The sequence below is a fragment of the Polyodon spathula genome, chromosome 30 (genome assembly GCF_017654505.1).
Source record: "Polyodon spathula isolate WHYD16114869_AA chromosome 30, ASM1765450v1, whole genome shotgun sequence".
NCBI classification, from domain to species: domain Eukaryota; kingdom Metazoa; phylum Chordata; class Actinopteri; order Acipenseriformes; family Polyodontidae; genus Polyodon; species Polyodon spathula.
Genome location: NC_054563.1, coordinates 6600053 through 6627208, shown reverse-complemented (window position 1 = coordinate 6627208; position 27156 = coordinate 6600053). Strand labels below are relative to the sequence as shown.

At 39.5% G+C, this 27156-nt stretch overlaps 1 protein-coding gene across 2 annotated transcripts; it reads left to right on the top strand.

The window, feature by feature from the left end:
- The first annotated feature begins 31 nt into the window (after positions 1 to 31).
- rsf1a (remodeling and spacing factor 1a) lies at positions 32 to 25403 on the top strand. 2 transcript variants are annotated; one of them, XM_041232804.1, is made up of 16 exons: positions 32 to 297; positions 5807 to 5898; positions 6293 to 6385; positions 7637 to 7842; positions 8239 to 8393; positions 9339 to 11074; positions 11820 to 12050; positions 13777 to 13881; positions 14029 to 14108; positions 15062 to 15152; positions 16859 to 16956; positions 17398 to 17465; positions 18424 to 18631; positions 20418 to 20653; positions 21650 to 21835; positions 22408 to 25403. In XM_041232804.1, the coding sequence occupies exons 1-16, from the start codon at positions 144 to 146 to the stop codon at positions 23070 to 23072; spliced, it is 4404 nt and encodes a 1467-aa protein (XP_041088738.1). In that variant the 5' UTR covers positions 32 to 143; the 3' UTR covers positions 23073 to 25403. The 2 variants fall into 2 exon arrangements, with proteins under 2 accessions (XP_041088738.1, XP_041088739.1); XM_041232805.1 differs by having other exon boundaries at positions 33 to 297; positions 15062 to 15116.
- The last annotated feature ends 1753 nt before the right edge of the window (positions 25404 to 27156 follow it).

The following is a 27156-nucleotide window of genomic DNA, read 5'->3' as shown; positions in this document are numbered from 1 at the left end:
TTTTAATTTCAGCGCGAAGATCTCTGGGTCGGTAGTAGGGTGGCTTGCTAGTCCTCCGCTACCATCATCCACTCTTGCGCGGTGTATTGTGGGCAGTCCTCGGTCCTCCGGGTCCAGTCTCCTGCACCCCCATCAGAAAAAAAATGGCTGCCTCGGCGGCATCGGCGGGTTCTTGCCCCGATTATTGCCCCGGCTTCGCCGTGGTCTGCTCGTTTCTGGAACGCTACGGCGCGCTGCTGGATCTACCGGAGCTCACATTCCCGCAGTTGGAGAGAGCGTTTCGGGAAACCACGATCGGTAATGTTGAAAAGCGAAGATGTTGGACACACACAGGGAAAAAAAAAGGGGTTCCATCACCATTGGCTATGTGGTTGCTGCAGCTCAGTGGTACTGTGTTATTGTGTGGTCTCGGGATTTTGGCACCGATTTCACAAGAGATCGCGACTTTTCTGATGAAGTTTAACAGCACATTACGATGAAACATTTATTTTTACTCATAACTGTCTGATTTGTGAGCCAGTGCAGTGCTTAGTTTTCAAGCGATTTGTGGTTTAGTATGAGGTTTAAATTCCAGCTTACGTTGATTAGCCTGCTCACGGACTAAAATACTGCTCCTCTTTTATTTTGCACAAAAGGTAACGGAAATATTGGCAGAAATCGGACTTTTATTTTCTAGTCTTTGACACATTTGGGGGTGTGTTGCTGTTAACGGCTTTTAAGTGAGCAGGATATTCCCATGCAAAATAATTACGCCGACAATATTTACAGTTTAATGGTAATTTTCTGGCAGGTCGTGGTTTGCCTGCTGTACCGCGCAGGCGCAGAGTGTAATACTAAACTTCCTGCTGGATGAAGCTTTCTCAGTAGTATTTTTGTAGTTCATTCAAATGCACTGGTGGAGTTGCGTTGTATTTATGTAGGATTAACTTCAGCCCCCAGATGTTTAAATGCATTCTTTTTGGCAAACGACATTCCTTTTATAAAATACAAGGATGACTACTAGCATTCTAACACAGCATAGACATGTGGCGTACATGTATTTGATCATTAATGGAAATCATTGTCGAACTGCGATGGCCTCCGCCATCGGAATAGAAAGGCTTTTATATACTTTGTGCAGTTGCGATTGCAATACAGTATTTACAAATGTTATAATTAGACCCTCATCTTCTGTTTACATTTAAACCAGGTAACACTTCAGGAGGACTGTTTGTCTTGCAGCTGCAACTAAAACGTTTTAAAGAATGTAATTAAAGGATAAAACGAATAACAAGAAATTCAAAAAAGTTGAACATTGTAGATGTGCCATCTCCTTTAATTCCAAACATCAGTAGAATTCTCAGCATTAAAAAAACTTCCATTGCAGAGTACTCTGATCCGTTCGTGCTTTTACTATGAGTTGAATCACATACCTGAGCTTGTTACCTGTGCGCTGGCAGATCAAGTTCCTATTTAAACCTCGAGTGGGGAAACTGCTGTGCAATAGGAGTCTTAGTGCCATCCCTATCTATCTATCTATCTATATATATATATATATATATATATATATATATATATATATATATATATATATATATATGTATTATTTTTTTTTTTTTTGTGACATACACTTCATTATATTGACCCCTGCTGGTAAGGTGAGATGCAAAACTCTGTTAACTACCTGTACAAAGGGTTGTCAGATCTTTTGGTACAGTGGTTAAGGTACTTGGCCAAGGACTGTGATGCAGATGCTGGAGTTTTGTCTGGCGTGATCCCCTGTTTGATTCAGGCATCTTGATTGAAGGCATCTGGGTGGGACACCCTCATGTTTAATGAAATTGGCTGCAGTATTTCAAGTCTGGTTGTAAATTTCCAACTCCCAGCAGTTCACCCCTCCTGTTTTTGTCTTTTCAGTTTTCAGGGATTTGAAATAGGTCCCAGTTTTAAATGTCACATTGCATCGTAATGGGAGTCTTTTTTATGATTGCAAACACTTTAGTGTGCTATTGTGTAGAATGTTAAAATAACAATTTGGGCATTTTGGATCCAGTCTAACTAAGCCTTAGTTAAACAGTGGAACACTGATTAGAGGGTATTACTGTCAGGTATTTGACCGCTTACCATACGGACAATGTCAGATGTCAAGGTACTGTAATGACACATGTTTAGGGTTTTATCGCAGTTAGATAGTGCGCCTTCATTGCCATAGATTTTTTACTAGGGAGCTCACCTAAATCCCTTGTTTAGAAAGATGAAGGGTATTAGTGCTTGTGATAGAGTAGCTGTCTGCCATGTGGGTGCGTGCATTAGCTGCTTAGTGCACATTGCTTAAATCATGTTAACGGCAGTGCCACTGGAACAATTTTTAAAGTGGGGGTGCTGAACGCCATTGAACAAAACTGTATATGATGGAAGCCATGTAAAGCCAGGGGGTGCTACCACACCCCCAGCACCCCTGGTTCCAGTGCCCTTGGTTAACTGATGTAGAAATCTGCCAAGTTCAAGATAATTTGCGGCTGTGCTTTACAAGTGATATTTGTAGAGATTTGTTTAGCTATGGCATTCATTTTAAGGCCTTCAAGCAGCAATACTATTTATGTTTGTGGCTAGGCTGTGTTCATCTTTTCCACATTAAAAAGCCTTCCAAGTTCCTTTGAGTTTTAACTGCAGGCAAAACAAAATCAGTATCCACTAGGCAAGGTTTTCAGTAGATTTCTGTAAGTGTAAAGTAGTAGTGTTTCAGGTAATTTAGAGATACGAGTAAAGAAACAGTGTCCTTCATACCTGCAGTCAATTTTGTGTTCTCTAGATTCTTATCTCCAAATGAAACGGGTGCTGCTGAATTGAATTCTACAGCCTGAAAGATCACGAAGTATGTGCACATTTGAGATTAGATTTCTCGTTAATTTTGTAAATAGCATCCTCCCTGCACCTCCATTGCTTAAAAAATATAAGGTGGCCTGATAAGGCCATGTTAAAAGTACTGTTACATTTTCCTTTGGAAACATGCATTGAAATGATTGCAACATTTCAATCATTTGGAGGGAATTCGCTTCCCTGGTCGTTTTGGAACTCGTTGGAACCAGGAGCGCGTGTCTTTTCATGTGGAAACTCCAATGAGGAGGAGTGAGTTAATGTTGCGTTTGGTGTGACTGCTCCAGTGAATATCATTTTGTTTGCCTCCCAAGTGAAAGTGTGTTAAAGTATTAAGCTGAATTGGAGCTTGATGACAGTGTTCTAATCTTTTAAGACAATTGTTGTGTCAGCTGTATTTGTCCATTACAAGTATGTATTTGTTACAGTGCAGGTTTATGCCTCTGTTAGGCACAGAATGTTGCTAAATATTTATATATAGTAGTTACAGTCCTGTATTTCCTTTGTAGTTTATGATGAGGGCAAATCAAATTGGGCACTTGGGGGTCCTGTATCTCTCTTTTACAGAGGAAATCTGAGACTGGGTGCCTAGCAACGGCCTATAATACCTTGCCAACTGGAGAGAGTTTCAACCAATATAAAAGCTATGTGAGAAGCAGTGTGGCAAAAAAACCCACAGGACAGCAGATCAGAACTCGCTCAATCCACCCATCTTGCAGAACTACTGTGCCTTTAACAACAAGGACTGACTGCGCTTCTAGCAGACTAGATCACTTGCACGTTGCTGGGTGGAGAAAAGTATCTTGGAACCACATGACAGCTGTGTTACGTCTTGACACATTTAACAAATCAAAGAATTGAAGGGGAGGGTTTTCTGTGTAAAGCACTTTGAGAGGTTAAAAAGTTAGACTGCTAAAAAAAAATAACTGATTATTTTCAAAGCAAAAATAGTGACAATGAACGCAGGGGTCAAAATAAGCTGGCGATTTGCGCAGTCCACCTCCTAATACTGTATTTGCACCAGCTGCTTTATTAAATATTAAGATTTTTTGGTTGTTCTAATTCAATCCATTTTTTGTCGTATTCTTGTACTGTAAGGTGATATATAGTACACAATAGCTGTACATAGACACAAAAAAAGCATATTCCATTTGTTGTGATATCGTAAAAATGTGTACCCAGGTGCTTGTGAGAGATATTGGGTTTTTCATGTATAGAGGCTGTACGCCTTTAAGAATTAAGGCATGATGGGACATCAGCTGATATACAATTACAAATGCTGAAGTGCAGAGGTGCTGGATTATTACACTCTGGTTTGTGACCCAATACGTGGTTGGAGTAACTGTTCGTGAAAAGGAATGGTTAAATTGATCCCCCCCCCCCCCAGTTAATTAAAAAAAAAAAAAGTTATTAGAACGCAACAAACAACAAAAATGAGTACGGTTTGCATACATATGGAAAAGGGTTACAACGGTGCAACAGCTATGATGGTGACCAAACGTGTGAGTACTGTTGTGTAAAAGAATGGTTAAATTGATCAGTTAATTAAAAAAAAAAAGTAGAACAGCAAAAAACAAAAATAGACGTGCATTAAGTGAAAAGGTTACAGGTTTTTTTTTTTTTGTGTGAACTCCAATAAACCTACATTGTCTTTCCGGTCAACGAAAGACAACGCATTGTTCAAATTCTTTGTTGTATTATATGTTTAAGGTAAGGCTATAATGTTCTGCTGCCCTGCTGTACACAATTCCTTTGGGAGAACCCTGATACTGACCTGCCAAAGTGAACCAGGCCTCAATGCTAGACAATTTAAACAATATAAGGACATCCTAGGTTGCAGATTGGATGAGTAAAGACTGAGACGCTACATTTAGAACACTTTCTTCCAGCAACTGTGGTCAAAATGAATTTATTTAGCAGTGCTCTTCTCCTCCAGCAGGAAGCCTGTGAGGATTTGTGTCCCAAAATAAGACAACTTGAAATAAATAGATGTACATAAATGAATCAAGGCTTAAAAAGACTTAGACTATTTGGCAGGTGTTTATACATTGCTTCAGTGCATAGGATCTGATGTTTGAAACATCAAAATATAGAAGTTGTTTTGAAATTGCCTTTGTGTATAACTTGCATGCAGTATAGTTTTACACAACCCCCTCCTTCTTACCAGCTCCATGTTAAGACCAATTTTAAAGACACTGTCACTTCTAAATACAGACTTATACATAAAATACTAGTTATAGGAACAAAAATACAGTGAAATGAGGTTTGGGTTTAAAATGTAAGGGAAGCCTGTGTTACTGCAGTCCCTTTTCTGTTTGGAAACATTGTGAAGACCCTCTCCGCTCTCTAAGACCATTCTGTTCAGTCCCTTTGGTTATAATATTGGGGATTACACATGTTCACACCCATGATGAGTTCATGTGAGCAAACTGAAGACTGTCCTGTCTGCAAGGTCGGGGTTGGACACTTGGAGTAACCCCTGTAAATGAGCATCACAGCGAGATTGTGCTGTGTGCATTAAATGAGTGATTGACCATCTTGGGGATGTGAAATTGGTAATGAGACTTCTCTGTATGAAAGTTTGAGTAATATCAGAGTTCAGATTAATCTGATTTGTGCCTCATCGGACACAGCAGAAGTATTTTTTTTTTGTATTGTAGTATTTTTCTTTTCTTTTAAAATTTTTTTTTTTACCTCTACATTGTTTAAATGTAAATAAGCCTTACAGGTTCTCCTAGAACCTGTCAGTATTTTCAAAAAACTTTATTGACCATGCCACTCACTGCGTTAAACATTATAGCAATTTTCTTTCCAAAGTCTTGGAGAAAGCCCAGCTTGCTGCAATGTCTGGAATGACTTAATGCACCCAACTTGCATTCTAGACGTTGGCACAATTATTGAGAGAATGTATGAAACCCAGTTTAAGTCAATCCTTTCTTTTCTTTTGTAGTTCCAAAAGCCCTTGTGGAGCTTCACTTAAAATTAATGAGGAAAATCGGCAAGTCTGTTTCGGCTGACAGATGGGAAAAGTACCTTGTCAAGGTGAGGAATATATATAAAAAAAGAAAGAAACGAGGGGGGAGGATGGGGGTCAGGAGATTGTCAAAGCTGTTTACGCCAAATCATTATTGTTGTTATGTAAACAACTACATATCCACTAATTTGTATGTCAGACTTGTTTTTTGTTCTGGTTTGGTGACGTTTCTAGACCTTTTTAATTGTAATTTTCCGTAGTAATAAATCGTTTTTCAGAAAAGCCAGGAATCCCAAAATCTTCATCACAGTGAAATGGTACAAGTGATAATGTTGCCAATGGTATTAAAAAAAATGTTTTTCCCCTCAAGTCTTGGTTATCAGCTTGACCAGAGCAAAGTGTTTATCATGGAGTTGTATTCTGTGACCTTGCTGATCTAGTGTTGTTTTCTAAACCCTGCAGATGTGTCAGGACTTCAACAGCACCTGGGCATGGGAGCTGGAGAAGAAGGGCTACCAGGAGATGACTGTGGAGTGTAAAGTGGGCATCCTGAAGGTAAGACCATCTACAGCATATACCCGAGTCGGGCAAAACAAGGGGCGTTGGACTCTAGCATTTATTAAAAAAATAAGCGTAGGGCCATATCCGTAAAGTATGGATATCTCTTAGACGTGTGTAACATTTTAGTTTCACTTTAAACCTGTGGTTATTGTTTTAGTGATGTGTTCCTAAAGCATGGTTATGGTGTTGACATGCCTAACTAAAGTACAAAAGATTTAATTAAATAAGGATAGTAGGGCTTGTTTAATTATTGCACTTTGTCATATTTATGCAGAGCTAAAACCAAATGCTCTGTAATTGTTTTACTACTAATTGAAATGACTTCAATTTAATAAATAATTGCTATAAACTAGGTAACACAAATTGTAATATGTTGAGTACATAAATGTGAAATGACCAAACTAACTGTAACTGCTTGTTGCTTTCATATTTATCTTTCAGTATCTGGTATGTCCCTATCATTTTGTATATGTTTTATAGAAGCGATAGTGCCTATCAATGAAGGCTCTACTGTGTGGTAGTTGACCGTGACTGGAGTTATGCGTCCCTAGCCAAAGGGACGCACATTAAACTCTTGATTTTCCTTTAACTTGTAAAGATTTGTTGGGTACCCTTCCACTGAGAAGTTTTAGGAAAACAGTCCCGAAAATTTTCATAAAGGACCACATATATAATGAGAGAAAAAAAACAAATCACGTTATTAAACATAACGTTTTACTTGTCAGACTTGCTTATAGATTATATGAACAGTGCCAGATGTCTGAATGGAGCAATATTATAGAACTGTCCGGGGCTCGGTTTGTACTTGAAAGGTGCTGCCTGAGCTCCAGTCGAGCTGACAGGCTGTGATTGGCTGATTCAGCAGTTGCGGGTACAAGATGTTTTTCTTTTGTCAGTGCAAAGTATCGATTGGCTGCCAGTTGTGTCATTGTTTAGTATTTGCTGTAGATGTGAACTGAGTTTTCATTACGGCAAGTAAAAATGAAAAAGTTGTTTTTAAATTTTTAATTTGATTCACAGTTAATGCGATGACCTGTCTGTGGGCATCTGCAGTCTCATAGAAGCCCGCTAGAGCTGGAGATGGATTGGCTGATGGCATTGAATCGTTTTCTAATTTTGGCTAAACTTGTTTATCATGTTGCACTTTCATATTCTCTCCATAGAGCACTCAGCTTTATTGCTTAGGTAGTGGTGGTTATAAAACTTGCAGTGGGTGAAGAATTGGCGCTTCTCACTGTTTTATAGTACCTGTGTGAGTGTCAGTTCGATGACAACCTCAAGTTTAAGAACGTGATCAACGAGGAGGACCCCGAGGCGATGCGCCTGCAGCCGATCGGGCGGGACAAGGACGGCCTGATGTACTGGTACCAGCTCGACCAGGACCACAACGTGCGAGTCTACGTGGAGGAGCAAGACGACCAGGAAGGGACCTCCTGGAAGTGCATTGTCAGGTGTGTGGGAGAGAGAACCGTGTCTTTTGACGTTGAAATTCAGTGTAGCTAAAGATCTTAATAGACTGCTGTGACTGGTTTCCCACAATAAATATAGAAAGTTGTGACATAAGCAAGTGCACATTAAGGGTCCTATTCCCAAATATCTCATCATCTGTAATGTTAAAGGGTGAAGAGGAACATTTCTGACTCCAGCAGTCCTTTTCATTGCACTTGCACTGTCAAAATAACATACATTTTATCACTAGTAATGATTTGTCTACCAAAACAGTTCTCAGTGTTTGTAAATAATTACAGTATGGCAATTGATTGGTGTGTCTGTAATATAAGGTATGCTGGGGAGTTGGTACATATGTGTGATTGAAGATGTGGTTATTTATATTTTTACCAATCCAGAACCCGTAATGATTTGGCAGAGACTGTGGAACTCCTGAAGGCTCAGATCGACCCGGCTCTGCTCACCAAATCAGTGCAGCCAGAGGACTCCTCTAGCACCAGCCCCTGCCCTGATGACGAGGAGAACAAGGAGGGTGCAGAGCTGCTGCCTGATGGTATTGTCCCTTTCTCTTTGCAGGGACAGAGCAATCTTCCTTATAGGTTAAACATAACTTTAAACACTATGATAACATCTTCGGTAATACTAACGGAAACGTTGGGAAGAGCGGGATTAGAAACTAGCACTGTCTAAGGCATCCCGGTCTCCTCCAGTAGTATGTACAACATGAGGCTGAACCATGTAATGTATATAATTTACATAAATAATCCCTGAAAATCATTTGATTTGTAAGAACATTTGCAAATGACTCGGCCAAGCTTATCCAGTTACTAGTAGCTGATTGATCTCCAAACTTTGTCAAGTTGGGTCCTGAAGGAAAGGAGGTAACCCATTCCATACCCTCACCACTCTCTGTGTGAAGTGTCTCCTTCCCTTTGTCCTGTCTATCTTCCCTTAATTTCCGACTCCGTCCCCTAGTCCTGGTTTCTGTACTGTGGTTAAAGTATTGGTTAGGGTTAACTCTGTCAAAACCTTTTAAGATTTTAAATTAAATTTACTTCAATAGACCACCCCCTCTCAACTCTTCTTTAAAAAAAATAATAACTACATGTTATGCACATGTAGTAATCCATTCAGACTCACAGAGTCAGCTGTACTGCAGGAGACTGAGATGCCTTGCAGTGTGGGGATTATAGTGTGATGGACTTGTAGATAATTCTGAGATGGTGACCCTTTTTATTATTATGAAAGATTGATAATACATTTTATTAGCTGTTAAGAAGCTTCATCTTAAATTTGCAAGCTCCCCCGACGAGACTGTTGTTTCTGTTGTGCATGGTGTATGTGCGCCATGAAGCTTGCTGTAACGAATGTTTGATTTCCCTGGGACACTGGAAATCACAATAATGTGTCCTTACTTACTGTCTAATAAAATAGGCACAAAATCTGCACTTCTTTATCTGGTCCAGTGAAAGATGTGACAGTGACTTGTGTTTTATAGATGAATCCCCAGACAAGAAGGTTGAGAAAATAGAGGAAGATTCGAAAGAACCAGAAAGCAAGCCTGCAACTGAGTCTGCCGTTCTGTCTCCTGCTCCTCTTAAAAGCGAAAGTGAAGATAAGGATTCCTCTGTGGCTGAAAATGAAGAGCAGAAACCCAACATAAAGGAGGAAGCCGAGGAAATCAACAAGGATTCTGTAGAAAAGAAAGAAGAGAAGGAGCGGACGGCAGTTAAATCTGAGGAAAAGCCCATTATAGATAACAAAGTCAGAACCATCACGGCAGTTATAAAAGAAGAACCAAAAGCTCCTGAAAATGTCAAAAGCTCTGACCAAAATGTGACTGCCTCTGTACCGGAGAAGCAGGAAGTATCCATAAAGATTGAACCCTTAGAGGAGGTTAAGGAGAAGTCCTCTGAAGAAGTGGAGCGAACCCTGAAGAATGACCAGCAGGCCAAGATCCCTCTGAAGAAACGGGAGATCAAGCTGACAGAGGATTTCGACAATGGTGGGAAGATCGCTCGCAATCCACCAGTAACCCCAACCAAAGATCTGCTGAGGGAGGAGGGGAAGACCGAAGTGGAAGTCCAACGACCGACTCCTGCCTCAGAGAAGAAGGAAGGAGATGAGCTTGTTAATGGAGAAGTCTCTGCAGCTAAGGAACCCAACAATCACAGAACTCAAGAAGAGCCTATGGACACAGGGCTTCCTCTGGAGAAGAAAAGCCAACAGGACAAGATGGCGGCAGGAGAAGGAGTAAAGGAAGAGAACGGTTTGACTGTGTCCCAAAGGAAGGTCTCCAGAGGCCCACCTGAAGTTCAAGAAAAGAATGAGAAGAAACCTGACCAGCCCAAGAAAGGAGATGTCTTGGAGAAAGCAGAAGAAGCTGTTTCCCCTGCAAAGGTTTCATCAACTCTCGAAGACTGCTCTAAAGAAGAAGAAACCTCAGAGGAACCAGTGGAAGCATGCAAGACTTCCACAGCAAAGTCTGACCCTGTGGAGAAACCAATGATGTCCTCAAAGGAAAAGAAAGAAGCATCCACTAAATTGTTAAAAGAGGGAGTTGAAGAACCTGTGAAAGACGCCACATTGCACTCTCCAGAGGACTGTAGTCCCACAGAGAAAGAACTTCCCTCCGATGACAAGGAAAATAATAAAGAGGGTGCTGATGAGAAGACAGATTGCAGTTCTGAGGAAATGGATGTAAGTCCTGATAAGACGACTATCACCAGGACTCCTATGGAGGAGAAGACAAATAAAGAGGACACGGAGGAGAAGCCTGAAAATGCAGAGGCTCAGAAGAGCAAGGAAAGTGAATCACAACAGGGGGCAGACGATAACAAACAGGACGTAGAAGCTATGGAGGTTGGAAATGACCCAGAAGAAAAGATCAACAAGGCTGAGGGTATAGCTGACAGTGAGGTCTCGTCGGAGATCCAGACAGGAGGTATCAGACTGAAGATCAGGATCCCCGCTGGTAAGAGGAGGCAGGTGACCCCCCACAGAGAAGGGCAGGATTCTGAGATTTCACATCAGAGGTCTCTGAGGAGGTCGCCTAGGATATGCAGGCCCACAGCCAAGGCAGCGGAAATCCGGGACAAGAAGACAGAGAAGAAGCAGGTGGTGGAAGAGGATGAGGAAGATGAGGAGGAAGAAGTAGAGAAACTTGCTTCACAAAGGAAAGAGAAAGAGGCCGCAAGGAAAGCAGAACCCGAAGCGCAGTCCAGGGTAAACAAGGTAAATGTACATGATGCAAAGCTGAAAGTAAAAAAAAAAAAAAAAAAAAATCTATATAATGGGCCCCTGTTTTTAAAGCAACCGCAAAGGGAAAGGTGAAAAAAGTAGTTATTAAAATATAAATAAAAACCCTACTCCCGAAATTTCTTTCCACTTCAAAGTATGTGTTTAATGGAATTTTGTTTACACATTTTACAGCCATGTAACATTAAATTATGTATATACCTGCAGAGAAAACACTTTGGTGCAGTGGTGAAGTGTAGATTTCAGACAGAACGTTGTAGGCACTACCTGCCAGAGAGTAATTTGTTTTTTTTTTCTTTTTTGTTTTTGTTTTGCATGTTCAGTTTCAGAAACATCACTGTTAAATCCCAGTTGATTTTCATATACATATCTAAAAAAAATTATATTGTAAGAAATATGTTATAAGTTAGTGTTGTCCATACTGTGGTCCACTTGTCATTGGCTCATTAGGAGACATCAGAAATGCAGAGCCCACCAGTAAAAGGCTATAAAATTAGGTTTTTGTATACACTATTGTTTCTAGGGCTGTTAAAACTGTTTAGCAGTCTTGTTGATCTATGTGGTATTGAAATGAACTGCTGTGTGTGATTTCAAATCTTGCACATTGCGGTGGCCACTCCAAAGCACACTCCATGCAGTGCAGTGCAGTGCAGTGCAGTGCTGCTTCCGTCTTCTAGAACCTGCTTGACTAACTGCAATGTGTGTGTGTGTTCCGTCGCAGGGTAAATCGCGACGGCAGCGGCGTGCAAGGTGGACAAACTCTCGGTCGCGGTGGCGCAGGCAGAAGGGCTCGAGCAAGGAAGAGGAGGAGAGCAACGACGATGACAGCGACGAAGACTACAAGGTTGAGAAGGACAGAGACCGGGATGAGGAGGATGAGGAGGAGGAAGAGAAAGAAGCAGCCAGTGACGACCCCTGCAAGCGTTGCGGCCTCCCCAACCACCCTGAGCTGGTGAGTCCTTTACCTTGCAAAGACAACTGCTCTTTAGGGTTACATTTGTCAAGACGCACATGCATTAACAGAATAAATAAGAGAAAAGCAATAGGCATGTTAATAAACTATAATAATAAACAAACTGACAAACTAAATTAACAAAACAGCCCTGCATACAGTAAAAATGCAGCAGTGGATCTGACAGTAAATCTGAATATAGTGCGTTTTCCATCCATTTATCAAGCAAGTTTATATGTTACTCTGTAAAATTGCTACAACAGTAGTAGCGATATAAGGGTGAAAAATGGTTTTCCATCCACAGCAAATTCTAGCGAATCAAAGGGAATTCCCTGTGACGTTTTGTGATGTCATGGCCTAATTTGCATGTATCGCTACGTTTTCAAGTTATTCGCAAGAAATATACTCGCTAGATGATTTTCCAATCTTTTTTTTTACTCGCTCGCTAGCCTAGCGAGTATACATTCTACAGAGTTAAGCTCTTTTAAAAAATAAATGAATAATCCGTGAATGTTGGCCCTGTTTCACAAAACCAACAATAAAATGTACACCCCATATGGGGAAAACTGAACCTGCAGTGAGTGTCGAAAATGAAGTAAGTTTTGCTGCGTAAAAGGTACTTCCAAAGATAAAGGTATAAAACCTGCAGCATTGTTTTTGCATATTTTCCCATTAGTTTAAAGGTTACTTATTCTATTTCTGCTCTTTTGTTAGAAGTCTTCCAATTCTGTGTAGCACAGTACACTAGGATGCATACATAAATATTTATAAATAAATAATTTTTTAATGAAAAAAGACAATTAAACGTTCAGTTTGTTTAAGTTAATTTTAAAGCTGAGGGAACACAGAGCCACTTTGTTGCTTGGAACTTGGTTTCAGGAGACTAGGTTTCTAGGTTGGAGACTTGAGGAGACTAGTGGCGCCAAATCAGCCAATCAAAAGCCCACTTTTAAAATGGGAGAAAATAATTACTGAATAAAAAGATTAACACATTCCGACATTATTTCTCATTTTGTGTTATTATTGCTTACAGCCAAAATGATACAAAATAATACTGACAGTTCTCATTTACAAACTGCAGTCGGGGGAAGTTAAGTTTCTACCACTTTATCAGTAGTCTAACATAAAATAAAAGGCGGTCAATTTCTTTTACATGGTCGCTCGGGTTTTGTTATAATGTTAACCCTGGTTTCACCAGTGCTGAAAATGAACACAACATACTGGGTAGATAATTGTTACTTTATCAAAATTCTGACTACAGAAAAACAGGTTGCTATAACGTTACCATGATCCAAGTAAAGGCTACCTTGTTTTATCAATATGACTAATAGAGAAATACAATCTTGAGGTGCATTCATTTATCTTTCTGTTTTCTTTTTATAATAGATTATCACTACAATGTGTACTTCCCCGAGAGAGCGAGAGAATGAATATTTTATCGTATGTTTTGTTAGGATGAGAATGTTGTAGTGTGTTCTGGAAAGGGGGGGAAAAAAAAAAATTCTCTCTACTGTCTCAAATGCGTTTTTTATAGCACTTTAAAAATAGTGTGGTAAAAACGATGATAAAATTATTGACTGTAGGGCAACATCTATGACAAAACTGGTTTATAAAAATAAAAACAAGGTAGCTACTGGTTACAGCATGACCCTGTGCACATAAATCCACCAAATTGTGCAGCTGTAGGTTGGCTTGCGTAGCATTTCTGATTTGTTTTGCCCCTCAGATTCTCCTGTGCGACTCTTGCGACAGTGGCTATCACACAGCCTGTTTACGTCCCCCATTGATGATCATTCCTGATGGCGAATGGTTCTGTCCTCCTTGTCAACACGTAAGTGGAAAGATTTGCCTTTTTAAAAAAAAAACTATATAGAATTCCACTTCTTGGGAACTGATTCTACTCTACCCTTGATGTGTATTAAATAGGCAGTCAGTTACGTAGAAAATGTGAATATTTTGTTGGAATATTTTCTTCCAGAAACTGTTGTGTGAGAAGCTGGAAGAGCAGTTGCTGAACTTGGATGTCCATTTGAAAAAGAGGGAACGTGCTGAGAGAAGGTAGGAATGTCACTGATTGGCTCCAATGTTTAAATAGCAAGAGCGTTTTATGGTGTGCACACATTTCTTAATACTCTGCACTGCTTGAAACAAACAATACAAATAATAGTACACAATGTGGGCCTCACTGAGTGGCCTTGACTGGATTGGACTAAAGTTCAAAAACATAATTTTCTGACTTTGTCTTTAAAGAAAAAAAAAAAAAGTCAAAACAAAATGACATTTATTTTTTTAGTAGTCGCCAATTTGGAATAGCCAATTTATTCTTAGGCTCAGCTCACCACTACCACCCCTGCACTGACACAGGAGGGGTGAAGCCGAACACATGCTGTCCTCCAAAGCGTGTGCCGTCAGCCGCCCGCATCTTTTACACACTGCAGAGCCACCTCAGAGCTACAGCGTCGGAGGACAGCGCAGCTCTGGGCAGCTCGCCCAGGCAAGCCTGCAGGCACCTGGCCAGACCACAGAGGTCGCTGGTGCCCGGTGAGCTGAGGACACCCTGGCTGACCTAAGCCCCTCCCTGGAGAAGTGGACAGATCTATAAACTCCTCAAAAATAAACACTGGAAGCCAAGAACCCTTGATACATTGTATACTGAAATGATGATGTCTAATAGAGTGTGGATATCAAAGTATTTACTGTAAACAGTGTTTCCAAACTGCTTAAAAATACTTGAACGCTTGTCCCCCGCTGCAGTACGAACACACATTGGAGAATGTAACTAAAGAATTGAGTTGTCCTTTTTGACATTTTTGTGGTCATGTTACATGTGATCCACTAGACCTATAAGCTATGTTGTGTGCAACTATACCCCAGCAATGAACAACTTTTCAAAGCCAATCCTTTCTCTTTCTGCATGAGGCCCTTCTTTATTAGTTAAAGAAGTATAGAGCTGTGGAGGGAATTCCTGCTAAATAAAGCTATGTGATCAACATCTCTTACATTCCCCACAGACGAGAACGCTTGGTGTACGTTGGTATCAGCGTTGAAAACATCATCCCTGCCTCTGTAAGTAGTACGGACTTGGATACTAATGGCGCAAAGGTCAGTGGAGTTTTCCCCTGGGTTTTGGTCTATTTTGAGAATGAATCCTCCTGAGGTAATCTTTATTGTGCCTCTTGGAGACTAGCTTTTAATTGCAATGTAGTTTTATTGTACTGCTTGCATGCTTACCTGTTTATTTCATAGTATATGTAGCTATTATTTAGCAGACGCTTTTATCCAATAAAATATAAAAGTATGTTACAGACAGTAGAAATGCAAAATAAACACTTATATATATAGACACACACACACACACACAAAATAAATCTGTATAAAGGAAAATACAAAAAAAGATATATCAGTAGGAATTTACAAATAAAGGTTGAATATGTGATTGATCTTTGTTTGGACTTCAGGAAAAATGTGGGAGTGTATTTGTATTCTGTTTTGCCACTCCGGATCAAAACAAGACTCCCATTAAACAGCAGTTTGATCCATTAACAAAAGGTTACAGAGCACCCTGCAGTGTTTACTTTACCTTTTGCTGTATCGCAGCAATACATTTCTATAGCAGAAATAATCCCAAGTTTTACTGGGGAGTGTTCGGCAGGAGAAAGAGAACTTCTCTTCTAAACACTGCAGTGTATCCAGATCATATTCGCCCCTGTAACATCGCTTATTTCCTATTCACCAAATAGCCATTTATTTGAAATGGAGCAACTGCATTTGAGGAGAATTGAGAATTGTGCTGCTTGGATGATTTTTCTGATCTGAATAAAAAGTAAAACACAGTAATAATGTTCACATTAAGCAGCACAGGGAGCTCTGTAACTCTTTTAACTGTATAAAGTGACACACTCAAACTGCCATGCAAGAGGAGACTCGTTTCCATCCTGGTGACTTTGAAATATTCTGCTTTAACACTTTTTCCAAACAGCTGAAGTCTTGTCGCAAATTTAAGCTACTACAATACACGGATAGTACCTTTTAATATCAGGATATACTACTGATAGTACCTTTTAATATCAGGATGACTAAAAAAAAAAAAAAAAACATAATTCACTGATTCTCAGTGCCCATCACCGTTCCAGAAGTTACTGAAATACTCTGTAAAATGGTATAGGTTCCATAGCTTTATATAGACTATAGGTGTAAAACTATGTGTTATATAAAAAGTTACACAGTGAATTATGAGAAGGTCATTCAATTTCAGGATTTTTTTTTTATATGATGTCACCCACAGCTTCAATGGAACAATTGAAGTAATGCACAGCAACCCAGCTACTCCAAATGTATATCATGGTTCACATCAAAATGTGTTACCTATCATTTGAGTGAGGGTTTGTTTTTTTTCCCCCCTCACTGCTCCCCTGATAATTTTGGATTCAAATCCACACCAAACAAGATTCATACCCACTGAAACTAGACTCGTTCTTGAGGGGGTTGGATCTGCGGTGGCCACTTATACAAATGCTGAGAATAAGCTCAACTCCACCAGGTTCAGAGAGGCAGGGAAGCTACGCATGTTAAACTTTGAAGCATTTTGAATTAGCTAATTTAAATTGTTAGTGACCACGAACAGTTGTTACACGGCAGTAAACCTATTGGTGTGTTTGCACATTGATTGGTTTAAGCTGCTCTGTGGCACGTAAGTGGTAGCAGCAGCAATGTTGAGGATTTTCAGCTTTGGTAGGTCACACCCCTGACTGCCTTTTCTGTGTATAGTACCTTCCATTTTATTAACACCAGCTTTGATGTCCTCACAGGAGCCAGATACGGAAGAAGGGATGGTAGAAAAGGAGAAGAAAAAGTGTAAGAATTTGGAAAGGAGATCTACGAGAGCAAGGAAATCTATAAGCTACAGGTATGAGTTACTGTGTACTGTAAATACTGTCAATGTCTGGTGCTGGAAAGCAGCTGTAAATCCGGAATGCTGGATTAGGGATGGGGTTAGGGTTCTTATTGAATTGATTGTCTCATGATTTTTCTATGAGCTTGCATATTTGTGATATGTAATACATTATATGCTAATAATAAGGTGAGAATATTCTTACTAACACATCTTTTAGTTCCATAGGTATAATACAAAATAGGTAATATGTAAGCATATTTTTTTTTCTGTACAGCCACTATCAAGCAGCCACAAAATGTCAAACAAAACAAGTTATTATAACGCTACCTAGCTGTGTAAACTACTTTTATGCTAGTTTTAGCATAATGCAGTATTGAACTAGGTACAGTAATATGTAACTGAAAGATAAGTGAGGCTTCCAGACAGTGTTGTTTTTTTTCTCGTTTTGTTTAGATTTGATGATTTTGATGAGGCGATCGACGAAGCAATAGAGGAAGATATCAAAGAGGCAGAGGGAGGAGGTAAGCATGCATATTGTCAACATAACTTGTATTCTTAGGAAATTGGCTTATCATTGAGTGTTTTAAACCCATAACCTGAAACACTTGGGTATAAATGTATAAAATAAAACTAAAAGGAATGTTTTGACAAAATATTGCTTTTTTTACGGTCAATACTGGTATAAAAGTGTATTTTAGCTTTTCTTGATTTATTCTCTAAAAAAGTATTGATGTCCTGTTCTCCTTTTACAGCCCTGTTGCCAAGGGTGACGGTGCTAAACATTATCTTCATGGTGCCTTACTTTAGTCTATTTGGGGATTGGAAAACAGTGGTACTTTATTACAGTCTGGAGCGAATCACTGTATCATTTTGTGGTTTTGTTTTTAAATATGTTTCATGGAAACGAACCTGTCAAAAACCACATTGAAATCGTTGGTGATGACCTTGTGGTGGTGTAATATTTCCTAGTGTATTGAAAACAGGGATGGAAATAAAACTTCTATTGCATAGCAGTTTTATTACTATGAGCTTGAGTTGCTGTAGTCTGTAGTCTAGAACAAGCTCAGGTGTGTCTTGTTAAACTCGTAATAAGCGAGGAATGTATCAGACTGTTATGCAGTGAGAGTTATTTTCATCCATGGGTATTCTGTAGCTTTGGTGTAATACATGAAGTAATTGTTTGGCTGTGAGAGTACTGATTTCAATACTAAAAGCTAAGTCTTAAAGACCAGACGCTGCTTTTTTATATATACTGTATATTTATTTAAATTTTAAATGGTACACTGTTACCAGTCAGAAATGACTGCATTATAACATTTTCTTTTTTAATTCATTTTTATTCTAATTGACCCTTCTGTTAGGAACATTTTTACAAATAAACAGCCTTGGGGTTAGCTCCTGCTTGCAGGAGTCTCTGTTCCTGCCCATGTGTCTGAAACCCTGCACTGTACGCAGTACATGCTTGTTCCCCTTACTCAGGTGCAGGCCGAGGGAAGGACATGGCAAACATCACGGGGCACCGGGGAAAGGACATCTCCACTATCCTGCAGGAGGAGGGCAAGGAGAATCGGAGGCCACCTCGAGCGGCAGCCGTCCACAGGAGGAAGCGCAGGCGCCTGAACGACCTGGACTGCGACAGCACTACGGACGAAGACGAGAGCGAAGACGAGTTCAGAGTGAGCGACAGGTAACTGAACAGACACACAGACACACACGCACACACGGGGAACAGAGAGACACCACTTTAAAACACTGCCCGGCAGGCTCCCCTGGTTAAAGCACAGCCGCGTGGTGTGCGGGGTGAGTCATATAGTCAAGGGAGCGCATGTTCACATCCTGGTTATGCAGAGTTGCTGGTCTTCGCTGGGGATTGTGGAGGGAGCGTCACATTGGTTGTGGCACTCCCGTGGGTTAGGGAGGTAAAACCGGCAGGGATTGTTTCTCCTCATTGTGCTAAAGTGGACCTTATCAGCGAAGCGCCTAGTAAGCTCAGGTGGACACCTGCAGGGATGGCCTTTGTCGTCCAGAGGCTGGTAGCTCACTGACATCTGTTCTCAAGTTCCATGGTGTAAAAGAGATAACGGGCTTGGTCGTGGGATCGGAAGACTTCACTGAACCTTCAGTTCTCCTCCACTGTGGGGAATTGCTGTGGTGAGGGATATTTCTTTTTTGAATTTACCATAGTCCTTTAAATTTAAGACGCCCTTGAATTTAAGACACAGCCCAAATTTACCACCCCCAATTTGAGGAAAAAATAAAACAAAATCAAATAAATACGCATTTACAAAGATACAAACTCAGGTAACTGTTGTACTGTACAAAATGGACACGGAACAGTGTTGTTGTATATTAACCACAGAGTTTCTTTATTGTGCTGCGCTCTGTATAATACTCAAGATGGTGTCTCTGTCTTACATATACCACCACTCACTTATGACATCCCACATCCTGGCAACAGCAAGCACGACACAACACTCCATGGCATTGGGCAACATGGAACGCAGCAACCACAACAGCACTGAAGAGTGGCATTACTTGGCATGTCTCAAAATATGGGAGTCTGATCAGCATTTCCGATCTCTCCAAGCTGGTAGTGTTTGTTAGAAATGCTGAAATTGTAAATGTTTCTCTTAGAATTCCTCAGGAAGCTTGGTTTGTTTCTTCTCAGCAGTGTCACGTAGCTGCTTATGTATTCGGGCAGACGCCTTTGTTGTCTTCTCTCGTCAGTCAGTCACGTTGCTGTTTGTGTACTCGGGTAGCCACGTCTTGTTTTGGCTTTTTTTTTTTTTTTTAAATACACGCATCACTATAGTGTACTCAAATATAAGACATAGACTATTTTTGAGAAGCAAAAAATTGTTAAAGCACGTCTTAAATTCGAAGGAATACGATAACTGAACTTTCTAAATTGGGGAGGTAATTGGGGGTAAAATAATTGACAGTAAAATAACAGATACTGCTTCAATTACTCATGTTATTGACACAGCAGGATAACTGATAATAATGAAATTGTTTTGCTTCCTCGTTATATCCTGATGTGACAATTCACAAATTTTGGTTGATTTACTGTTAGGCCATGTTGACAGTAAATTATACAATAATTTACAATGAAAGGGCCCTTCACTAATTATAATAAAGTAGCTGCTACTCACACATGTAAAATCTGTTCTTGCTTACAAATGAAAAGGGTTTTCGCCTAGAAAGCAAGAAACTAAAAAACAGTTTCACAAAGGAAGTGGCAGTGCTTTAAACTAACGCCGTCGTCTCAACTTGTTTTCCAAATAATAAAGCCATACAGTGTGGAGCGGCAGGTCTTTCTGTTTTTGCTTATTGATCACTGTTTTTTTTACCAGGTCTCTCTGAAAGATCTCAGCGGGACCTGCAGGTTAAGTAAAGATCAGTTACTGCAGAGAGATTGTTGCACACATTCACATACCTAATGAAGACTTGTCTTTGTGTTGACCGCGCTCCAGCACGGAGGAGGAGGAGTTTGTTGTGTCTGAGGATGAGGATGTGGACAGTGACGGGGACCCGGGCTCCAATGACAGTGACTTTGAGGTGCGCACCCGGAAGACAACGCGGCAGAGGCGGGTGAAGCCCAAGAGGCAGAGCACGAGGACGCGACGGAGTCGAGGCCGGAGAGAGTACTCCGACGATGATGAAGAGGAGGAGACGGAGGAGGAAGAGGAAGAGGAGGAGGAAGAGATGGGTGCGGGACATATATATATTCTTTAAGGCAGAGGTTCCCAAACTTGTGTTTTGCAGCCCCCCCAGGACAATAGGCATCCTGACTGAGGACCCCCACCAATTTATAGAAATGTGAAATTTTGTTCCCTTTACAGTCACACCCTTTAACTTATATGCTTGTCAATAGCAGTGCATAAATTGACAGTGAATGTTATACATGTACAACAGTGGTGACATTAGTGTTACATTTAAAATAAAGTGACCAGAAACATAACAGTAGTGTTCATATAAATGAATTGATCTCAGCCCTGGGGACCATTGCATTGTCAGGTGTCAGGATCCTTTTTAAAGAATATTTCTCCATGTGCTACGACCCCTCTTAAACCATCTTGTGGTCCCCAGCCCCAACTTTGGGAACCAAACCCAGTTCATAGAAGGCCCTCCCTTATTTAGTTCTTGTGTCCTGTTGGGGGTGATGGAGATTATGTTGCTGTGATCGCAACCAACCAGATGAAAAATAAATGCTTTGTTTGATATAGATCTAGAATGTAATGAAGCTCAAGGAATCGTCACAGACATGGATGCTCCTTCAATTTTAAAATGACATTTCTTTGGTTCATAAAGTATTCTGAAGACTTTCAATGTAGGGGATATTGTATGAAGTCTTACTGGCTTTCTAGTTGTGCCAGTTATTACTCATTTCTAGCCTGAACACTGACCACTGTTTTATGCTTTCTGGTACCTAAACATGTACTTTTATTGTACGTATGATGTTCATAAGTAGGCCACTGAACCACTGCCGCGGGATTCATTGTTAAAGGATATCACCATTGAGATCCACCATTGTGTAGATCATTGAAATTAATTCCAATGTGACCTACAGCAAAGGAACCGGAATGCAGCAATTTATCTAGAGTTGTATTTCAAATGTATGCATGTCCTACTTTTAATAATAAAAGCATTTGAAGGCATTGTTTAACACCCCTTTAACTCTTTGTCTGGTTCTTTTCATGATCAGAAACGGAGCGTTCGAGTGACTACAGCGATGAAGACCTGGACATGCGCAGGCGGCGGTCGCGGAGGAGCCTGAAGAAGAAGGTGAACTACTGTGAGACCTCAGAGAGCGAAGGGTCTCGGAAGGGCAGACTCGTGGAGAAACACAGACCTCATCGACGCATGCTGCTCTCCAGCTCTGACAGCGAAGGTGAGCCAGCCAGCCATAAGCCACGGTGTACCAATTTACTTTACGTTAACGGGGAACAGAACATTAGATTTCATTCTTTCATCTGATAAGATTATTTTTTTTTTATTTTTAAACAGTTTGTCTCCTTAGAATAACACTATCTCTTGTTTTTTTGCTGTGTTGCAGGTAATATAAAACCTATAAAAAAAAAAAGTTATACTAACTCACTTGTGGCATCTTCAATCCATTCCCAGCCAGGTCCTTTATTGGAAATTATTTGATAATAATTCGAGAAAGGTCCTGGAAAGGATTGAAAGAGCAACAAGGGACTACCACTGTAGATGGCCTTTTCATTTAAAAAGTGGTATCAATCAATAAATCAACCAAATGAAATACATCTTTAATGATTAAACCTAAGCTTCCTCATAATAATAAAAATGCAAATAATAAAAAATGGGGATGCTGGTCTCTGGCTTTGCTCACCAGATTCACACCAGTTATTCATACTTAATACACCGGTCTTACAAAACTATAACCAAAGTCTCCCTGAAGTTCACCAATGAAAGCAAATGCATGATTTTTTTGTTTTTCAGCGAGTTCCCGTACCAAAGACTCCGAGGAAGAGGAGGAGAGGAAAAGGAAAAAGAGGGAAGACTCCTCTGAGGACGACTCGCATCGGCGGCGACGGCTGAAGCTGAAACGGAGGAAAGCTTCTGAAGAGGAGGAAGACGACGACGATGATGATGATGACGACGAGGAAGAACAGCGCCCTGTCCGTAAGCGGCTGAACCGCATCGAGACTGACGAGGAGGACGATCAAGAAGAGGTCAGGGGGGAGGACAAAGAGGGTCCTCAGAAGAAGAAGGAAGAGGAGGCAACAGCTAAGAAGCCACCTTGTCCGTCTGAGAAGGCTATGAAGCCCAACAAAATAGCCAGCAGCGACGAGGAGGAAGACATTATCAGCAAAGGGGAGAGCCCTTTGGACCTTAACCTGGAGGAGCTGCCCTCCACGAACGGACAAAGCCTTGGGAAGGGCCTGGAGGGTTTAATCACAAAGCCCGGTGCTGGATTAGCTGCTGGTGTGGATTGTGGCGGGGCTCCCAAGAACGGTGGTGCCGCTGCCACAGCCATCCGTATAACAAGCCTGGCACCGAACGGCACTGCTGGGCAGGAGGGTCCCCCACAGGAAGAGGATGAAGATGACCTTTTGGGTGTGACTGACCTTGTAGATTACGTTTGTAATAGCGAACAGTTGTAAAAAAAAAAAAATTTTTTCACCCCCCTTAGTACAAGTTTAGAGGCTAATTTATTCCATAGTAGCTGTTGATTCCAAAAAGAGGCAAAGGAAAGCATAACGTGGGGGGAGGTGGGTGTGCTTTTTCACTTTCTCTACAAATGTATCTAAAAAGACTTCTCATTTCCTTTGCTTGTGTACTTTCTCTCTTCACAGGGAAAGATTGATTTTTTAAAAAGTTTTTCTGGAGGCAAATTTTACGATGTAGATTCCCATTGTTGTATATTTTCTCCTCTCTCTCTCTCTCTCTCTCTCTCTCTCTCTCTCTATTTGTCTGTCCATGTATCACCTAAAAAGTTTTTTTTTCCCCCACAGTCAGAGGATTTGTATATTTTCTAAGAAAAAAAGTATATATTTGGCACTAATGTGTTAAAAAAAAGAAAAAAACATCAAAACACATTCCATACACGCCACGACTTTTACTGAAATGTCGAATGATGTTTTATGTTAAAAAATGTTCATTTGCTTTTTGGTTCCTGAGTTGTAACATGGAACGGAAATAAGTTGTGTTTTTATTTTTAATTTAATTACATTTTTTTTTTTTTTTCTAAAAGATTTTGGTCAGTTGCTACCAAGACAGTTTTGGTGGAGTCTGCATAACTGAAGAGATGTATTCAGTACAAGACTGATGGTTCGAAACACTTCTTGTAAAAGTGTGCAGTTTGTAAATAGGGTTGCAAAGTACAAAAATAGCTTCTTTCATTAAAAAGTAATTCCAGTTGGCACCACTTTATTGGCACATCTCAAAGTAACAATATCCTGTATAAGCGACTGTTCCAATTAAACGAGAGGCATTAGAGACGACCTTATTCACACTTTTGTTTCTAAAGAAAAATAATGAAATCACATCAGTGTGATTAATTCTGATGAGCTACTTTTTATATAGTAAGATACAACCATGTTTAATGAAGGGCTGTTTCATTATAAGGCATACATCTTAAAGATGTATAACTTTAAACACTCCCATCATAAGATCTTGATACAAAAATACAAACGTTATTGCAAACATAATACAAATGTAAAGGCATGGCTAAACCATTCTAATGGCACTTGACACCTTTTTAAACTCTGTTTTGGTTTGTTTTTTTCAGCTGAACCTAAATGGGATCTTACAATTTTTCTATTAAGAAACAACTTTGTTTGAAGGGATATTTTTAAATATATCATCCAATTAGATTTTGTTTCTTTTTTTTTTTTTATATATTTATTTTAATCTTGTGATTCATGCCATCGAGTTATATCAAAAGGTGATGCGTGGGTTAGATCCTTTGCAAAAATTAATATTATGTTTAAGACTCCCTTTATTAAATACTTTGCAGAATTTCATGTTTATAGCAGAAGGATTTCTTTTGACAAATCTCTACTGTGGTTGTTGTGGCAGGATTAAGAAATGGCGCCTACTATAGGCAGGGCAGAAAGAAGTCAGAAAGGTCTTCTCAAAATGGAACACTTATGGCTGTTTACTCTTTAGTAAAAATACCTATTGGGGGGGGGGGGCACACACTTTGATGCAGACCTGCTAATGCCCCTGGTACATAGTTGAGTATGTACAGTTACTTAATGGTTTTAATAGCTTGAGTCTAAACTTACAACAAATGTAGTTTACACACACTTCTTGAAGGATCATTGGGGACTTAACCGTTTGAGCTCCAAGATATTGCTTAAAACCTTGATGGTGTATTTTTAAATATAAATACATACATTGACACAGGACAAGGCTCTGATATCTGTCTCCTTAATCGTGTGTATATTTGTAGCTTACAACTAACATGTTTCAGAAGCTTTTTAAAACAAGTCAAAAAAGATATAAAATAGTTATTTTACAATTGCTGCTGCTTTTATATGTTTCTTTTGTAGTAAGTTGTTTCTTTGCACAACTTGTGTAATGTAAAGTATTGGAGTGTTCAAAGTCATACTGTGTGTCTGTAGAGCTGGGTTGAAACCACCCATCCCAGTGTTCTCATTTTAATACGTTAGTATTCCACAGTTACCTTCCGCTTTTGCTACAGCACTGTAGACAGAAGTAAATGCAAAGCTGTAAAGAAGATTTTTAAACACGACTTAGGGCCTTACATGTGCTGGGCCTGTATACCTTTTTAATACTGTTTTAGGGGCAACATATCCTTTTGTTGCTTGAGAACATCAAAGGTATTTCGTGGTCATCTTGTCGAATACATTTCTTAATTATTTTTTTTTATTTTTTTAAATACTGGGTTTTTCTTCAATTCTAAATTGTTGGTCTGCATTTCAGGATGAGACCCACATTTTATAGGTAACAAAAAGAGCAGTCAATTTTATTATGAAATGCCCCCAAAATGTAAGACTTTGACGTTACTAATAACAATAAATAAATAACAAATAAATAAAAGAAATGTGTAAAATAAAATAGCTTTTATGTTGTCATATCTTCCTTTATTGCCACAGTTAAGCCTAACATTAGTTTATATACAGTAGTGTTGTAACAAGATTTTTCAATACATGTCCTGCATTAAAAAAAAAAGCAAGGATTAAATTTGTTTTAATAACGGATGTTAACGTAATTCTAAGGATTTTCATTTGTTGACCTGTAAAGTGTGCCCTCCTCCCTCTGTTTTGGCTTTTTCCATGTTGTTGAGATCAGTTAAAGCCTTCATTATTGTTGGAGATGCCTTCCATTGGAACATACTGATATTGTATTTAAATTGATACAGTATATTTTGAGAGGGGCTACAAGCATTTACATGCAGCTTATAAAACGCTGAATACTTTATTTTTTTACTTACTCCACCAAATATTTTTAAATGTCACCTTGTGTGCTCAAAGGGTTGAAACAAAATTGTTTCGCTGTTTTAATTCTGGGATTAGTGTAAGTCTAAAGAAATCGGGGGAGAAAAGTTGGTGCCAACATTTTTGTTAAATAAGTGTTAAATGTTGTCTTTTATAAACAAGTCCTGAACAGACTGTAATGAGCTAGGCCCCGAACAGTGCAGTTTAGCTGTAGGCCTTGTGTCTGTGTAACACTTTTCTTTTTTTTTTTTCTTTCAGAACGTTTTGTTAAAACCTGCTGTAATTTCTTTCATATAAATAAAATAAAAAAAAAAAACTTGTACATTTGTCATAAAAGGTTAAAACCTACTTTAATTGCTCTGTGTTATTTTTTAAAAAACAGGAAATTAACCTTTTCACTGCCTCATGGTTTTTAACCTCCGGACAAATCAAAGATACAGGTCTTTTTCATGTTTCCATATTCATGTTTACACACCATTCGAATTTGATATCATACTCTGTTTAGATCTGATATCACACACTGTTTAGATTATGGTACCAGGATGCTTTGTTTTTGTTCACAAAACTGTAATGTAGAGTCAATCTACAGGAGTTAGGAAAGCAGATCTTTTTATGAAACTTTGGAAACATGCAACACAAACAAAAAACTGCTTTTCCATGTGAGGTGTAATATCTACCAACGGAGAGAAGAATAACAAAAAAAATACCTCCATATTACCTAAAACAACTTAGAATGAAGGTGCTTTCCTAAAGAATTATAATCATTCAGTTGTAATGAGCCTTGCTATCTATTGTAATCTAGGGAAAATAAGCGAGTATTTAGATTAGACTGAAAATACACAGAAGTTCTGAGTTCAATCCACCTGGTGCAGGATAGTATTGAGTACAGTACACTTGCACTGGTATTGCAGTGCTGAAATGTTCTACTGAGCCATCAATTAGAAGCAATCATATCTAATATGTAGTAAGGCACAGAGCACTATTTATTCAAATATGTGTGACATTTACATGATGGATGTAAAGAGTTTATTTGAACAGTGTGATTATTAATAGAGATTGAAAAATGTTCAAATTTCATAAGATGGAGCTCAAGAATCCTGGAATCCTGCCATGAACAGTTAAAAAGAAGTTAATAACCCAAGGTAACAGACCATCACACACAAGTGCTCCTGTGTGTTTGATGGCCTGTTGCAACATTTAACTATGTAATGCATAATTCTATAATGTAAGTAGGGCGATTGTACAGTATCTAAAAAATTCTCAGTTAAGGCATGGCTTCCAT

Excerpts from the sequence above, each read along its gene's own strand:
- rsf1a (XM_041232804.1), top strand. The coding sequence starts at position 144 with ATGGCTGCCTCGGCGGCATCGGCGGGTTCTTGCCCCGATTATTGCCCC. Across the intron at positions 5,899-6,292 it reads GGGAAAAGTACCTTGTCAAG|ATGTGTCAGGACTTCAACAG; the intron begins GTGAGGAATATA and ends TAAACCCTGCAG. Across the intron at positions 6,386-7,636 it reads GTAAAGTGGGCATCCTGAAG|TACCTGTGTGAGTGTCAGTT; the intron begins GTAAGACCATCT and ends ACTGTTTTATAG.